Source organism: Schistocerca americana, chromosome 10 (assembly GCF_021461395.2).
Source record: "Schistocerca americana isolate TAMUIC-IGC-003095 chromosome 10, iqSchAmer2.1, whole genome shotgun sequence".
NCBI lineage: Eukaryota > Metazoa > Arthropoda > Insecta > Orthoptera > Acrididae > Schistocerca > Schistocerca americana.
This window is the reverse complement of record NC_060128.1, coordinates 91,109,559-91,128,320: the sequence shown is the minus strand read 5'-3', so window position 1 is coordinate 91,128,320 and position 18,762 is coordinate 91,109,559. Positions and strand designations below refer to the sequence as shown.

General features: G+C 42.9%; 1 protein-coding gene across 1 annotated transcript; it reads left to right on the top strand.

Moving 5' to 3' along the window:
• Positions 1-8,117: 8,117 nt before the first annotated feature.
• LOC124552263 lies at positions 8,118-16,930 on the top strand. Its single transcript, XM_047126543.1, has 2 exons — positions 8,118-8,414; positions 16,865-16,930. The coding sequence occupies exons 1-2, from the start codon at positions 8,118-8,120 to the stop codon at positions 16,928-16,930; spliced, it is 363 nt and encodes a 120-aa protein (XP_046982499.1).
• Positions 16,931-18,762: the final 1,832 nt, after the last annotated feature.

Genomic DNA, 18,762 nt, shown 5'->3' with positions numbered 1-18,762 from the left:
TTAGTTGAAGGACACTTAACCTACGTCCAATTTATGATTCTGAAGTGAATATTAATAGTAATGTTATAAAACTTGTTCGGTTTGAATAAGCACTGAAAGTAATAGTGTGTTTCGTCATCTGTTATATTTATGCAGATAGTCTGTCCTGTTAGCTTCCAATCTTAACCGTGAACATATGCAGGTGTCACAGTTCACTGCACTCGCGTGTGGCAAAATATAGGTTGTGTTTGTCCGTTAAAGTTACCCATACCTACTTTCTTAAACAAGAACGTTAATCTTTCTCTTGCCTAATTAGGCTGGCGACCGTTTTCCTTATACTTTAAACAGTGTAGCTAGGTAAAACAATATTTGTTACTGTCTGAATATTTACGTAATTCTGACTTTCACTTCCGATAAGCCACCTCCGTTAGGTAAAACGCGGTCAATATAACAAAATTCCTCTCAGAGGGTAGCACTGCTCTGTTGCGTTATGCCATAATTGCTTTAACAAGATTGTTTTATTTCACAACCTGCCTCCAACTTTAAGGTTATGGTACAGTACTAGCAGACAGTAGTGTTATGCATGGCTTTTCCGTGACAGGACTATTTGTTCTGTTGGGGCATAGTACGTAATAAGCCAAACTTGGTATTTGATTATACAGGGCTATTACAAATGATTGAAGCAATTTCATAAATTCACTGTAGCTCCATTCATTGACATATGGTCACGACACACTACAGATACGTAGAAAAACTCAAAGCTTTGTTCGGCTGAAGCCGCACTTCAGGTTTCTGCGGCCAGAGCGCTCGAGAGCGCAGTGAGACAAAATGGCGACAGGAGCCGAGAAAGCGTATGTCGTGCTTGAAATGCACTCACATCAATCAGTCATAACAGTGCAACGACACTTCAGAACGAAGTTCAACAAAGATCCACAAACTGCTAACTCCATTCGGCGATGGTATGCGCAGTTTAAAGCTTCTGGATGCCTCTGTAAGGGGAAATCAACGGGTCGGCCTGCAGTGAGCGAAGAAACGGTTGAACGCGTGCGGGCAAGTTTCACGCGCAGCCCGCGGAAGTCGTCGAATAAAGCAAGCAGGGAGCTAAACGTACCACAGCCGACGGTTTGGAAAATCTTACGGAAAAGGCTAAAGCAGAAGCCTTACCGTTTACAATTGCTACAGGCCCTGACACCCGATGACAAAGTCAAACGTTTTGAATTTTCGGCGCGGTTGCAACAGCTCGTGGAAGAGGATGCGTTCAGTGCGAAACTTGTTTAACATTTGTTCTTAATGGTGAAGTGAACAGACACAATGTGCGAATCTGGGCGGTAGAGAATCCTCACGCATTCGTGCGGCAAATCCGCAATTCACCAAAAGTTAACGTGTTTTGTGCAATCTCACGGTTTAAAGTTTACGGCCTCTTTTTCTTCTGCCGTAGCGAGGTGTGTGTGTGTGTGTGTGTGTGTGTGTGTGTGTGTGTGTGTGTGTGTGTGTGTGTGTGTGTGTGAGAGAGAGAGAGAGAGAGAGAGAGAGAGAGAGAGAGAGAGAGAGTGTTAGCGCCATCTCTCTCTGTTACAACCCCGCGCCTACATACACGCGCTAGGCAGGACCCATATAAGTCAGTGCACGGCCCACCTCACACTCACACTGCTCGTATACTTCGTTCGTCCAATACTTGTCACGTCTTCGTAATTAAACGTGCAAAAATGAAGCGATCACGATCCGCCAGTGGCAGCAGCAGCAGCAAACGTGCTCATGTGGACGAAGTTCCATTCCCTGGTAAGTACATTTTCAGTATTCTGATATCTGCACCCTTTAACTCTGTGTATGAGTGCTACATATCTTTTATAATGCTCTCTATAAAGATCGCTCCTCCACTTGTTCTGTGTGTGTTCCGGCATACGTTTTTTACCCCTTTTGAATCTCTCTCTATCTCTATAAAAATTGCTTATCCACGCCTTTTTTCGCCGGCCGAAGTGGCCGTGCGGTTAAAGGCGCTGCAGTCTGGACCCGCAAGACCGCTACGGTCGCAGGTTCGAATCCTGCCTCGGGCATGGATGTTTGTGATGTCCTTAGGTTAGTTAGGTTTAAGTAGTTCTAAGTTCTAGGGGACTGATGACCACAGCAGTTGAGTCCCATAGTGCTCAGAGCCATTTGAACCATTTGAACCACGCCTTTTTTACCTCTAACTTGGGCGTCTGAATCTCTTATTTTACGTGTTACATTTGTTTTGTACTGCTCTCTATAAATATTGGTCGTCCACGTGTTGTATGTTACGTGTTATATCCGTTTTCGATCTCTCTCTGTAAAGTTTACTAAGTCTTTTAACGGATTCTATGTTTGTGTGTGTTAAGTCTTATATCCGTTTTGGACATCTCTCTGTAAAGAATGACTTTCCACGTGTTGTATGTGTTATAATTAATTTACCGTGTCCGCTATAAAGATAGAGCTTCCACGTGTTGTGTGTCTGTTATATTTGTTGTGCAGTGCTCTTTGTAAATATTTCATTTCTTTCCTCTTTTTTCTAAATTTGCTGGTCCGCTTATTTCTCTATCACTTAACTGAATGCACACTTCCCTTTCCATACGCGATATTATATTCAGTCTTCTCCATCTTTCTAGATTTCTTCCATCAAATCTTGACTGATCTAGACAAGCAGCTCGAGATGGAAAGGGCTCAAGCGCAACTCGAATGTAAGTACATTTCTAATACAAACATACTTCTTAAACTTAAATAATTTCATCTAATATATATACCAGTTTTCTGATTGTATACATTTAGTCCTCATAAGCCAAAGCGTTCAAACGGCGCCCGCCACGCAGGACACTCAGTCTTTAGAGGAGGAGGAGATCAACCTACCTGAGTGGTTTGAGGATCTACTTCATTTTGGCAATGAGTTGCTCAAACCATGGAGTCAGAGCGGAGAAGGTGAATAATTTTGAACATTAACATTCCTACACATAACTGCCATTATTTACTCTTATTATTATTTATCGCTCTTTTAAATATAAATCACTAAATTAATTTTTTTCTTATTTATCTTACAGGTATATCACACGGCGTAGGCCGTGTTCCTAGAGCGGTGGTTGCGGGGGCGGGACTCGGGCGCACCGAACCGCAAAGACACGCAGCGCCTTGCGTAGCCCCTATAAGGGCTTCGCGGGAGGCGGATGCAGAACACGCGCCAGCTCCTCCCCCAGCGCTGCCGCAACCGCTCTGGCGTCCTGGCGCAACTCAACCGTTTGGTCGCGAAAAACAACATCGCCCCCGCGCCACCGGCAGGTAGAGGCAGCAGCGCAGCCCGTCCGCCGTCGCCACAGCCTGGCCCTTCAAGCCGGCTGTCACCCCCTCCTCCTCCGGAAGCAGCAGCTCGCCGCCGCCGCCCACGCAAGGCATGCGTTCGGAGACGTATACCTCTCCCCGCAAATGATGATTACGATCCCCCATCACCAGCCCCTTCATCTATCGGGTGGACTCCTAGTTGTAGCAATAGTAATAATAGTAATTTCCCTATGGCTAGCGGTAGTTCTCTCCCCCGTCCTATCGATAATGAATTCGATCAGAATAACGGCGTAATGACTCCCTTAGAATACTCAACAGTTGCTAGAGCGTTTGAGGGGCGAATCTCTTTCACCAGAATTGAGTATCCAGGCGGGAGGTATCGCGATCCTGTAAGGTTTTTGGAGGCGTGCCTCCCCGTCTTGGAGACCGAGCTCCTCAAACTCATAGAAGATCCGGAATTTAACGCCATTAAATGCAGTGCGGTATTATGCTGTGAATTGAATCACCCCCCTAAACATCAAGGTGACGCGGAGACGACTACTCTGCACTATATATGGGGTGACAATGGCGTTATTTCTCGGAGCACATCGATTGCTGAGTGGTACCGAGAATCCACCTTCAGCGCTATTATGGCCTGATTTTCCGAGATGGAAGTACGTGGATCCGCTAAAGCGCTCAGCAGTATACCACACCTCGACATCCATATACATGTCTATGATCCAATGAATGGAGGGTCCAGTTATATTAAACTCCCTATAGATATTGAGAAAAAGCAGGCATGCATTAATGTTCAAAATAACTATGATAATGCGTGTTTTGCATGGTCAGTCCTGGCTTGCGAGAGAAATTACAATTACAAATATGATCCCGAGCGTCCCAGCAGTTACAAAGTCAAAGATATTAAGAGAGAGTATAACTTTGACGGAATAGAGTTCCCTTTAAGAATCCAGGACATACCTAAGTTTGAGGCTCAGAATACCGCAATATCGGTCCACGTTTATGGCCTGGAGAAGAAAAGCAAGTCAGATGAGCAGAACAAGCATACAGTAGTAGGCCCCCTCCATTTCTCAAAATTTGCAGGTGAGCGAGAGTTGCATGTCAACATGCTGCTCTTCTCCGAACGTGGTAATTATCACTACGTCTGGATCAAAGACATGTCCCGACTCATTTCCTCCCAGTTAAGTAAAAATGAACATAAACAACATATTTGTATAAGGTGTTTGAATTATTTTTCATCTCAAGAGTTATTAGCGACACATCTATTAGACTGTGCATGCAAGGACCCGGTACTGAGGAAAATAACTTCATTAAATTTAAAAATGCTCACCACCAGCAGCGTTGTCCTTTTGTTGTGTACGCCGATTTTGAATGCTTGCTGGCTCCTATTACTCGTTGTGAAGGGAACCCCTTAGCCTCACACACAACCTTCACACAAAAACACGTACCTTATGCGGCGGCGTTCCGAGTTGTATGCGCATATGATTGTAAACTTAATAGCTATCAGTCTTATGTAGGGGACGATCCGGCGGTTTGGCTTCTCACTGAGCTTGAAAAACTTTCATGGCAAGTTCACAAGCTCTACAGCATCAATATTCCCATGACCAAATCAAAGGAAAATGATGACTTGTATGAAAAGGCTGTTAATTGTCATATTTGCGGGCTGGCCTTAGATAGAAAAGCGGAGACTCCTCGTAGAGACCATTGTCATCTTACGGGTAAGTTCCGCGGTGCAGCCCACAATGCATGCAACTTGAAGTATCAGTTACCTACACACATACCCGTCTTTTTTCATAATCTGAGCGGGTATGACGCTCATTTTCTCGTTGAGCACTTGGCTAAGTTCGGTATGAAGAATGATCAGGTCAGTGTCCTGCCTGAAAGTGTTGAAAAGTACATTTCTTTTTCAAAACGAATGACGCCGAAAATTACGCTCCGCTTCCTTGACTCTCTACGATTTATGCAGGCTTCGCCCCAGAAACTGGTTGAGACTTTACCTCGGAATGATATGCATATCACTCGATCTGCATTTCCCGATGAGGAAAAGTTTCAACTTGCGACGAGGAAAGGAGTTTTCCCGTACGAGTATCTTGATAGTATGGCAAAACTCAATGAAACCAGGCTTCCCGACATAATTTCTTTTACCAGTACTCTCACAGGCGATACCATAACTATCACAGATTATGAGCATGCCGTTAATGTCTGGCGGGAATTCAACATCCCCAATTTGGGAGAATATGCAAGGTTATACATGGACACGGACGTTCGTTTGCTTGCAGATGTTTTCGAAAAGTTCCGGAGTGTATGTATGACCACGTACTCTCTGGACCCTGCCTTTTATTACACGGCACCTGGGTTGTCCTGGGACGCTATGCTCAAAAAAACGGATTGCAACATTGAACTTTTGACTGATGCTCCGATGCTTCTATTTTTTGAGCGAGGGATCCGCGGCGGAACTTGTCAATGTGTTCACAGGCACGCCAAGGCAAATAACCCGCGGATGGGTGCCGAGTACAACGCATCCCTTGATTCTAGTTATTCAATGTTTTCACTTATTCGCTAATATCTAATCATTCATCTTCTTTTTTCAACAGAGTCAAGCGCCACCATGCTTAGCTTCGCAGACGCGTCCGAACCTGCATCATCATTAGCTTCGTCAAGCAGCTCATCCGGACCTACACCAGCGGCAGCCGACTCATTTGATCCAGTAGCGACCACGTGGTACCCTGTAGCCCACCTAGCTCACATGTTGGAGCAGGACAAGGAGTTGCTGCTCTCCGTCCCACTCATCAACTTGTGTGATGAAGACGCTCGATCTGCTCACCACACGACGACTTCAACCACTGGTGGTGTTAAAGATCAACTAAATGTTGGTCAGTACTGGATGCCGACATATAACTCATCACAATCGAACACTCCCGTGATAGTGTAACCACCGAGTTTAGATACTGTAAATAAAAAGAATACGTCTAGTGCGGCTACGCTATTCACCACGACATATAATTTAACCCCCAGTGGCTCCAAACGTGTGAACATTGCTATAGACGTCCATCACGCCTGGGGGATCCAAGCTATAATGGAGATTGAAAATATTTCCAAAAGTGTTAAAGTCCCGATTTCCGAGTTCGACTGGGCCGGGATCTGCCATGCAGGGCGCTACATCAATCAACAAATGACCACCGAATATGATCCAACTCATTCCCCACCAGACATTCGTCTTGCCGATGTTACACTTTCTATTGCTACTGTATATGATGACTGCGCCTTATGCGTTAAATCAGGTGTCGACAGCGTCTATCTAAGACATCCGTCAGTTATCAAATTATTCAACCTAGACTTCTCTATACGGTTTGCTCTCGAGAGACAATCGTTGGGTCCCTAGCATAAAGGCAGCATATAGTGATGTTAAAAACTCTCTACGTGTTAATAATATACATATTGACGATTTTGAGCAGCATCTTCGTTCGCATATGGCCATTAAAACTACAGACTTCCAGTTGAAATCCGTGTGTCAAAAACCAGAGTACTCAGAGTCACCTATTGAACTGCGTGAGATACATGCAGAATTTATTGCCAACCAAAGAGAATTATTTGGTATATATTGTACAGGTTCTAAGAAGAAACGTACAGATTATGACGACACCCCAGAAATAGTACATCCAATGTATGATTTTTAAATAAATAATTTATATCTAATCTTATCTCCTGTTTCTCTTTTATTTCATACCACCACTCCCATTATAATCAAATTGTTCCAATTTTTTTAATTAATTCTACTCAAATTATGATCTAGCAGGCAACCCTTGTCAGGGAACGGCCACCAGGCGGCAGCAGCGTCACACCCTTACTTGTACAATCAACCACTAGATGGCACTCCGTTCTGTGAAATATGTGGCAACATCGGCCGAACGCGTGCAGCTTTCCACTATTTAGCGTCTGTGAAGTACAGCTGTTTCTGACATACCGGTGGTAGTGGATCGAGTCGTCATACCGAGGGCCTGCGAGTATATCAACTGTGGAAGGAGTACACGAACAAATCCTGAACTGAAAATGTTCAGATTCCCGTCCAAAATAAAGAAAGATTACGCGAGTGGATTCTAAATTCAGGTAAATCTATAAATTAATTACGAGTAAGAATTAATAAAGATCTCTAAGCATTCGATCCTATCTAAATTTTGTCGATCTTATATTCTGATATAACGTGGCAGCCCTTCCTGTACAAGAATCATATATAATTTTTAAATGAAATCTTTGCTGCGATTTGGACTTTTTTCAAACTGTTTATTCACTTCACTATCGTAATTTTGGCTGTAGAGGCATTTTTGTGTGCAATGTGAAAACTGAAACCAATATAAGATATGGATAACAAAACGCAAAGCATAGCGTGGTAGCATTTGGTAAACAATTTAAGAAGCATTACCTTACAAGACTTTTCCCTCGGTACTTGAAAATGGCTCTTGAACTGAGATCGCAACAGTGAAATAAATGAATAATAGACGTCATCTAACCGCTAGGTCATCGGTCCCTCTACAATCGCACCAAAAAGTATTGGCACACGTGCGTATTTATCGTTGCTGGTTACAAACGCCGCACTTTCCGGTACACAGTACATGTACGTGCTACCTCACATACCAGACATTACAATTCTGCCCATAGTGCCTACCATTAACAAAGAAATGCAGTGTTATGGGCAAACACGTATCTCCTCTGCACACAAAAAGTATTGGCACAGAGCATGGCATCTCGGTATATTGCTGGGTTTTCAGGTACCGGAACGCCATCTGCTGACACATTAGACACTGCGTGTTGTTGACGGCCCGGTCGCCAGTATGTTGCTGTAGTGCGCGATAGTGGTCAGCATGGGGCCGAAGAAGAAGGAACATTCAGTGGCGTTGCGTGAGAGAGTGGTATTGCTCCATTCACAAGGGAGAAGCTATCGACAAATCGGAGCAGAGGTGTCTGTGAGCTACACCACGGTAAGAGCCATCATTCAGAAATATAAAGAGACTGGAACAACAGTGAATAAGTGTCGTCCTGGACGTCCAAAAGTGCTTACAACCCGAGAGCGTCGCCATATCATCGCACTTGCTCGGAAGGAACCTGCTACAAGTGCAGCAACTATTGCTGAGATTGTTCAGACAACGTCCGACAAGACGGTTAGTGTTCAGACTATACGAAATGTGTCGAATGAGGCTGACATGCATGGACGTTCTCCCAGGAAGAAGCCATACATTTCGGAAATTAACCGGCAGAAACGCCTGCAGTTTGCCAAGGACTACATCAGCAAGCCGATGGAGTTTTGGAACACTGTGATATTTAGCGACGAATCGAAGTTCAATGTGTTCGGATTTGATGCAAGAAAGAAAATTTGGCGCAAGCCGAATACGCACCTCGACATCAAACACATGCATCCCACAGTCAAACACGGTGGGGGCGGTATCATGGTCTGGGGCTGTATGGCGGCTTCCGGCGTTGGAAATCTAGCTGTAATTCACGGCACAATGGATCATATGAGATACATTGACGTGTTGCGAGGTAATTTACACGCTAGTGCACAGAAATTGGGCCTTACTGGGGTGTTTCAGTTCCAGCAAGACAACGACCCAAAACATACCGCCATGAAAACCCGGGAGTGGTTACTGTACAATGCCCCCAGAAGGGTTCTAACACCACCTCAGAGCCCTGATTTGAACCCCATTGAGAACCTGTGGGCTCATCTTGACACACAAGTCAGAAAAAGGCGTCCGTCCGGTAAAAACGACTTGGAGAAAGTGCTCCTGGAGGAATGGTCGAAAATTACCCCTGATATCACCCGGAATTTAATACAAAGCATTCCTAGGCGTTTACGTGCTGTTATAGATGCTAAAGGGATGCACACTAGCTATTAGATGGTGAACATCAATGAAGAAAACGAACACACTGTCCGATTCATATGCGTGTGCCAATACTTTTTTGGGTGCAGAAGAGCGATGTTTTTTTTCATGACACTGTATGTTACTTTAAGGACAGGTGATTTTGACATATTTGTAAACTATGTAATGTAAGGTGTCACATGTATGGGTTCTGTTCTGAAATATATGTTTCGTTTAACCTACAACCACTAAAATGTAACTGTGCCAATACTTTTTGGTGCGATTGTATATCCTGGTATATACTAGAGCGAACGAAGTGAACGAGTGTAAAACCTCGTTTACACTGCTGCAAATGAGTATTCATAGATAATTCGTCAATGTTCACTTCCATTCGTTTATACATGTGAACAAACGTTTATACTGGAATGAAGGGAGGAGGATAGAAGAGAACGAGCATAGCATGCAAACTATAGACGCTGCCTATTTTAATTTCTTTTTATCTGTGCGCTAATAATCCTCTCACAGCTTTCACCCGAAAACAACACTGCTTATAGTAACATGTCTGCGCGAGAGCAAATTGTGTATTACTTTTCATTTCGCATATGATTGTGAGAAGTATCCCTACAGTAGAAATAAACTTGGTTTGTGGAATTACAGGGACTAATCTACATTCTTCGATTGAAAACTCGGGAAAAACCATAGCCGATCATGGTCTACAGTCAGCTGTGTGACGAATGCATTTCGCGCGCGGCGCTCTAGCCGAACACAGATCAGCGTCGTTCACGTCAGCGAAGATACAGCGTTGCCAATTCCGCGACATGGACAGGTCAGTTAGCATTGTAGCGTCGCCTGCGACATCTGTTGACCCACGGGGAAACTATTTTTACGGTTGCCTGTTCCGCCGTAAGGACGGTCAATCTGTTTCTTACGTGATCTGGGGATGCTATGTCGTACACTTTGACGTTGAAAGGACGGTGATCTGTATTGCGTGCAAATTACTTCCCACCAATTGATTTGAGTGCAGGTCAATGGAGTGTTGCATTGATTGGACTGGAGAAGTACAACAGCATCCCGAATATCACCAACACTAACAATAAACTGCACCTCGATATTAATGGTGAAAAAGATATTCTTGAAATAGAATCTGGTGCATACGATATTGACGATTTAAACGAACTCTTAAAACAGTCTGGAAAAGGTATTGAACTACGTGCAAACATCAATACACTTAAATCTGAAATAAGGACTCTAAATGCAACGATTGACTTTAGCCAGAAACATTCAATAGGACCCCTGCTTGGATTCACAAAAGGGCAGATTTTGAAGAAAGATCTAACTAAATTTTACAAGTCCAATCAGTCTGTGGATATACTCCCAGTCAGCACAATACGTGTCGAGTGTAACATTGCTACGAATTCCTATCTCAAAGATACTCTCATTCACACTATTTACGGATTCTTCCCCTCAGTTGCAGCGGGGTATAAGATTGTTGAGACACCTGCCAATGCAATGTACCTTCCAGTGACTGCTCAGACATTGGGCTATTTGGAGCTGCGTATTGTGGATCAGAATAATAAACTTGTCGACTTTCGCGGTGAGGAAATCATTATACGATTACATCTAAAACAAGATGGGCGTGCGGTATAAAACAAGTGCACGCAATACACAGCGCGCCACTTCGCTACTGAACAGCAAACTGATAACACCTGCGAACTACGAATTTCTTAAATCAGTTGGTCTCAAACCCTGCAATGACGTCATCACTCAATATAACCAATCCAGTAGAGTATGATGATAGAATTATACGTCAAGAATACTTCTCTCATAAATCTTACGCTTCAACCACGTTTAACAAGAATGATGAAATCAGGATTGTCATACAGCACCAGGACACACTCACTCTTCCGTGCAAGAGTTTCATATATCTCGAGGGGTCATTCAAGAAAACTGATGGCACCGATACAGTGGGGTCCAAGCTGACACGCAACGCATTGGCATTCCTCTTCCAAGAGATTCGCTATGAACTGAATGGTTCTGAGATTGATCGTACACGCAATGTTGGTCTAACATCGACCCTTAAAACATACGTCTCGGCATCACCAGCAGATCTGCACAGTTTAGAAAATGCTGGATGGTTCATAGACGAGGCGGAGGGTAGAACTCCCCAGGAGTACAAGCGATTTACTGCATGCATACCTCTAAAAATACTTATGGGATATTTTGAGGATATGAGGCAGATTATTATGAACGCTAAACAGGAACTTATTCTCGTGCGGAGTGCGACAGACAATAACATACAACACGTGGACGACCAATATTTATAGAGAGCAGTACAAAACAAATGTTAACACGTAAAATAAAAGATTCAGACGCCCAAGTTAGAGGTAAAAAAGGCGTGGATAAGCAATTTTTATAGAGATAGAGATTCAAAAGGGGTAAAAAACGTAGGCCGGAACACACACAGAACAAGTGGAGGAGCGATCTTTATAGAGAGCATTATAAAAGATATGTAGCACTCATACACAGAGTTAAAGGGTGCAGATATCAGAATACTGAAAATGTACTTACCAGGGAATGGAACTTCGTCCACATGAGCACGTTTGCTGCTGTTGCTGCCACTGGCGGATCGTGATCGCTTCATTTTTGCACGTTTAATTACGAAGACGTGACAAGTATTGGACGAACGAAGTATACGAGCAGTGTGAGAGTGAGGTGGGCCGTGCACTGACTTATATAGGTCCCGCCTAGCGCGTGTATGTAGGCGCGGGGTTGTGACATAGAGAGATGGCGCTAACTCTCTCTCTCTCTCTCTCTCTCTCACCTCGCTACGGCAATAGAGACTAGACACGCATCACGTGGTGGATACACTGGGTGCGACCTTGTTGTCGAATAACGGTGCTTTGGAATGGTGGCGGTGTTATGAAAACATTTCATGCCTAGCGCGTGTATGTAGGCCGGGGGGGGGGGGGGGGGGTGTCTCTGACGTCATGGCCGCCATCATGGATAACGGTACTTTGGAATGGTACCGGCAATGGAATGGCAATGGAACCTCCCTATCGCACCCCCCTCAGATTTAGATATAAGTTGGCACAGTGGATAGGCCTTGAAAAACTGAACACAGATCAATCGAGAAAACAAGAAGACGTTGTATGGAACTATGAAAAAAATAAGCAAAATATAGAAACAGAGTAGTCCATGTGCACTATAGGCAACATCAAAGACAACGTGTGCGTGGGAGCGCCGTGGTCCCGTGGTTAGCGTGAGTCGCTGTAGAGCTAGAGGTCCTTGGTTCAAGTCTTCGCTCGAGTGAAAATTTTACTTACTTTATTTTCGCAAAGTTATGATTTGTCCGTTCGTTCACTGACGTCTCTGTTCACTGTAATAAGTTTAGCGCCTGTGTTTTGCGACCGCACCGCAAAACCGTGCGATTGTTATAGAAATCGCGAGCTATATTTGCTGGACTCATATTGCCCACGGAATACATCTCACGTATTTAATGCACTCTCGTCCAAAGTAGTGAACAGTCAACTGCCAGCCAGGGAGCCTCGTTTGCAGGAATACTCTCTCTTCCGTGCGCTGTAGTCGACTGACGTGTGTTTCGATGTTTGTTTAGGTGTGGCGTCCCCATACTACGGCGCAGTTACCTCGTATCGGACGGACGGACGGACGGATAATAATTGTCTGAAAATAAAAAATTAAAATTTCAGTCGATGGACGACTTGAACCAAGGACCTCTCGTTCCCCAGCCGCTCACGCTAACCACGGGACCACGGCGCTCTAGAGCTCACATTGTTCTTGATGTTACCTATGTTCACATTGACTACTCAGTTTGTATATTTTGCTTATTTTTTCATAGTTCCATACAACTTCTTCCTGTTTTCTCGATTGATTTGGATTCAGTTTTTCAAGGCCTACCCACTGTGCCAACTTATAACTAAATCAGAGGGGGGTGCGATGGAGAGGTTCCCTTGTCAGGTGCAGCTGCGAGCGAACTATTTCCTGTGCGTTGCGTTAGTTATTTTAGCGTGTGCTACAGTGAATTTTGAGGCTCAAATGACAAGTGAATACGTCAAATAATGAGTCAGGTAATTTCATTACTCTCTGAATCCTTCGGTTCACGGAAGTTTGAAGAAAAATTAGAAAGCAAGAGGCTAGGTAGGCCGACTCCTGCTTTAACAATTTCGCAGGCCGTTAAAACGAAAAGTCGCCAATTCAATAGGAAATTTAACTCTGAATTGTACAAGCATGAATGGCTGTGTGGTTGTGACACGAAAAATGCCTTATTTTGTTTTCCTTGTTTATTCATTTGGAGGAGATCTTTCATGATCTAAACATGGAGTCTGTGACATTCAACTCCTCCATGACAAAATTAGAAAACACGAACTTTCTTCAGTCCATGTAAATAACGTTTTGGATATGGCATTGCAGTGCCCCCAGAATTTTACGAAAGTCTGGAGACACTTGTGTTCCAGCCGTTTCGCTCACGCGTTATTTTAAAGCAGCGCGTAAGGATGAGCATGGGATACTGCACCCATTTATTTTTTGTCCAGGCGAAACTGGAAGGGAGATAATTCGTCGGCGCTGGCAAGTGTTGAGCGCAATCTGCCAAGAATAAGCAAATACGGCCTGGAAGCTCCGTGGCCGGCTGCAAAGAGTGATGTAGCATTGTACTGTTCAAAAGCAAATGGAGGGACTCGAAATAGTGACTGTTTACTAGACGTTGAACTGCTGTTGAGAGTACGTGGACTGGACGTGGATAGTCAGCCACGATAAAAACTTACGTATTAAATCTGTTCAAAAATGTGTAGTTAACTGATTCTGGGTGCCCGGTAATGTGTGGGCTTACGTCATAAAGTTTAGTTGTTTTTTTGTACAAAGTGGAAATAAATATGTTATGGTGCATTGAATTATATTCCAAGAGTAGCGTATTTTTTAAATAAGAAGAGACAGAGCGAGAGAGTGAAAATTTCCCCTTCCTAGCAGTGAAATCTTCGGAGAAGCGTCCGGTGCTAGCAGAAGACATCGGCGCTGCAAGAAAGCTGTATAGAGAGAGCTTAACATTACACCGGGCCACCGCACCATGTCTAGGCAATGTAAATATAGCTCCCAATTAGACAGTGGGTACAGAAGGTCCGTAGCATTACACAATCAAAAAGTTACCGATAGTAGATACATATTGAATCAAACTGCATTCGTTTCTGTGGTGCGTTGGAACTTGCCCTTAGAGGACATGATGACACTGAATCATGTTCAAAACCTGGTGTTTTTCGTTCATTGATCAATTTTAGTGCAGAATTAGACTCTGTATTAAAGTCGCATTTAGAGAAAGCAACAATTTTCAAAGGAACCTCAAAAACCATCCGGAATGAACTCCTCCAGTGCATGCATCAAGTCTGTCAAGAGGAAATTAGGAAGGAAATTAACGGTGCTGAGTGTTTGGCCGTAATAGCTGACGAAAACACTGACGTAGCCTGTGTTTTCCTGATAGTATAGCACCTAGGTACATCATTAAGGGGAGACGGTGGCAGAAATAATGAAAAATTTACAAATTATTTTTATTTGCTTATTTGATAGTAAATATAATTGAGATTATTATCTCAAATTTTTTCCTTGAAATTCTAACTACAAATGGCATAAAAAAATTAAAACCCTAAGCAGTGTAATGCGCCAAGTCCGCTTTTCAATGTACCAAATGGAGGAAAAAATTTATTGCAGAATTTGGCCTGTGAACCTAGAAAATATAGCTTTAGAAGGCTGTGATTTTTTGTATACATAACAGCAGTGTTGTAAAGAAGGCTGTGGAGCCATTTCTTGTTCAATCAGTGTGGTATAGAAGGCTGTGGAGTGTTGTAAACAATTTTTGTGCTGTTCAGTGGAATTCGAGTGACGCTTGATTTATTGTGCCATTCTTTGCGCAAGGTTGAATCTGTTGATTATTTTTTACAATGTCTAGGCCTGATAAAGTATTTAAAAACTACAGTAAGTCCCATATTTCCAATATCAAGCGAAAAACTGACATTGAGGTTAGGGTCGGGCCTGCAGATGCAAACATTAGCTTGTCTCCAAGTGCATCTAAAATAAAACTTGGGACAGGGATTGTGTCAGAAGAAACAAATCATGACAGAAATACAGTTTTCAGAATTGTGGATCTGGAAATGGTGGCAGAAGCACTTAGAAAAGCCTGCAAGTGCTATGTTTGTGGAGGAAATGTGGATTTGGTTGATGATGGAAAGAGAGAAGGTTTAGTTTGCACATTGCACATTTTGTCAAAACTGTGATGCTGACAGACCATTCAAGACATCCAAGGTCAGTAATAGAATCTATGACGCCAATATGAGATTTGCTTATGGACTAAGATGTATAGGGATTGGAAGAGATGGTGGAAACTTTTTATGTGGTATTATGAACATGTCTGGTCCTTCCCTAAGATTCTCTGCAATGAATACTGTTCTCCTCAATGCAGTTGCAGAAGTAAATGAAGAGAGCATGAAAATGGCAGTCCTGGGGGTAATTCAAGAAAATTGTGAAGCAACTAATAGCAACGATATAGCAGTTTCCTGTGACAGTTCCTGGATGAAGAGGGGGCATACTTCACTGCATGGAGTGTCAACAATCATTAGTGTCGACACTGGAAAAGTTTAGACTTAGAGGTGATGTCTAAATATATTCCTTGTACAAGAAATATATTGATGCAGGTAAAGAACCAGAATGGCAAGAAGTCCATAAAGCTGTTTGTAGCAGAAAATATGCAGGCTCCAGGAGTCGGATGGAAGATGCAGGTATGAAATTTATTTTCCATAGATCTTTGCAGAAGTATGGAGTAAGATACGTACAGTATTTATGAGATGGAGACTCTAGTGCTTTCAAGAATGCAGTTGAAAGTCAGCCCTATGGAAAAGATTGCACAATTGAGAAACTGGAGTGCTTAGGCCATATTCAGAAGAGGATGGGTGGATGACTCTGAAGACTTGTTGCAGACAATAAAGGCAAGCTACTAGAGGATGGGAAGCCACTGGGAGGTAAAAACAGACTAACAAAGAAGAGATTTGCCAGCCTACTGGTCTATTATGGTGCTGCAATTAGAAGTAGCCTCACAAGGTTGGACAGTATGAGGAAAGCAGTATGCGCCATTGGTTGCATTACTTGTCGACAGACACTACACCTCAACATGGCCTCTGTTCTAATGAATGGTGCAAATTTTTGAAAAGTAAGGAAAGTGGGGAAGCTTATATCCATAAAAATAACCTTCCTTATGAGGTTTCAATGACCATTAAACCAACTTTTAAAGGACTGGCTTCACCAGAACTGCTAGAAAAACGTCTGCATGGGAAAACACAGAACCCAAATGAAAGTTTCAATGCTCTTATTTGGGAAAGATGTCTAAAGACTGTTTGTTACCAATTTGGTGGTGAAGATTTCTGCTTTGGAAGCTGCAGCAGTGTTTAATGATGGGAATGTGGCAAGACTTCACATCCGCAGCAAGTTCGGCTTTACACCTGAAGTCTTCACTGGGCCGATACTGCAGTTCATCGATAAGCAAAGAATCGCGAAGGCAGAGACTTCAGTACAGAACATACAAAAAATTGCTAGGCAGAGGAGCAGAGAAGTTAAAAGAGCTGTAGAGGATGATGAGGAAGAAATGGAATATGGATGTGGGCAGTTTTAGCTAAGGTATGATAGATTTTTGTTTTTGCTTTACATTTCATCCAAACTTTAAAATGAATTTTCTGCAACTTAAGGTTTTCTGCTTTCAGGAACACATATCAGAAACTACTGGAAGGATTGAAATGAAATTTGGCACACCTATTCTTTTACTTTGAAGCAATATTTAAGTGGAACAAAATTTTAATCAAGATATTATACACAGTTTTGTGGTTGATAATATATTGAAAAGTTTGCTTGCAAAAAATGTTCGAATCCAAAACATCACAGAAAATAAGAGCATTAATTTACCAAAATGTTACTGCACTTAGGCCGGTATTACACAATCAAATTTCTTTGTCCAATATCTTTGTCAAAGATATTTGATGGGTGTAATAGGGAACTTTGACAAATGTCGTCAAATATTTGATCATATCTAGGGCCTCGCCGTAGATTTGATCAAAGAAATCGCTTGTCTTCTGTTCACTGCAATGCGATATGTTACCACGCGGAGCGCCTGCATCGCTGGAGCGTTCTGTCATCTGTTGTGTGTTTGTAAACATGGCCGGAAAATACAATTTGTGTGTGGCGTCTACCACAAAATTAATTGAAATGTATGAAGCGGATGAGGCGCTTTACAATGTGAGGCACCCTGACTATAAAAATAGATCAAGAGAGTTACAAAAATATAGCAGAGATTATTAACCGTGACATACGGCCTGGATGGACGGCTGAGGATATCAAGAGGAAGATAAATGGCCTCCGCACTAGCTACTCGTACGAGAAAGCAAAAGTACGTATTGACATATTCATTTATATTTATTTATGCAAGTAAAGTTTACATGTCATACAAATGATTAGCATTAATTTGTTCACTGCAGCGACTTGAAGCATACAATAATGTTTGCGTAACCTACAATTAGTTTACATTACTTTCATTACTAATATTGCAGATGCATAAAAGCAAAAGCGGAGCCAGTGCGCAGGCGGCGTATACACCACAAGTGTACTGGTTCCAAATGCTCAAATTTCTCGACCAGGCAACAGAGGCGGACGAGAGTGTGTGCAATATAGAGAGCACGGAAAGTGAAAGTGAACGTGCCACACCGACGTTTGAGGAAATGTTTGAGGTATGTACATTTGTTTACATTTTACGTAACTAAATGTGATTATCTTGCCAGGGCACCTTCCCAGCGCCATTGTAAAATGTCTTAAAGTATTGTCTAACTGCTCTCCCGTGTACTGGACGTCCAGAAGCAGCTTGGCAAGCTATTGGTTCCAGTCACTGTTTCCTGACGAGTTTACAAGTGTTTTCTTCTCTCAGTTAACAAGTTCTGCAGTGTGCAGGCAGCCAGTGTAATTGTAACTTTTTCTGGAGGCAGATTAATGGTAGTAAGAAAAATCCTGAAACGACTTGCAAGAATGCCAAAACTGCTCTCCACTAATCTTCTTCCTCGTGAGTCTGTAATTGAAAACCTTTTCTTCTTTTGTGATTCCTTTTAAGGGGTATGGCTTCACAATGTTATAACTCAGAGGAAAAGCGTCATCTGCCAGTACTACCATTGGAGTTGTAATGTTTGTGTTCCCAAGCTTCCTGCCTTCAGGAATGTTAGAGAATAGATCGGTCAATGAGACACTCGTGTAGTTTGCTTTTTGAAAACACTCCAGCATCAGCAACAAGCCCATTAGTTCCTACATGAACATACAAAAATTTGTAGGAAGCATCTACCATGGCAAATAAAATGACACTGTTGAAGGATTTATAATTGAAAAAGTGAGATCCACTAGCTTGTAGACATTTAATACGAATGTGCTTTACGTCCATTGCTCCTTTAGTGTTATAACAGTTCCACTTCTCGAAATCATCTGCAATTTGCTCCCACTCTCCTCTGCTTGTGGGTACGTGTAAATAAATAAGATATCTGTACGAGGATTGTTTTTTAAGTAAGGGCCGTTCGCGCGCATAGTCCCGTAGTTCGCGCGGACGCCGCAACAAGCCACCGCGCCACTT

What these genes read in the sequence shown, in the direction of transcription:
- LOC124552263 (XM_047126543.1), top strand. Translation starts at nt 8,118, where the DNA reads ATGGGGCCGAAGAAGAAGGAACATTCAGTGGCGTTGCGTGAGAGAGTG. An exon ending in AGACAACGTCCGACAAGACG is followed by an intron (nt 8,415 to 16,864) that starts GTTAGTGTTCAG and finishes TTCTGCTTTCAG; the next exon opens with GAACACATATCAGAAACTAC.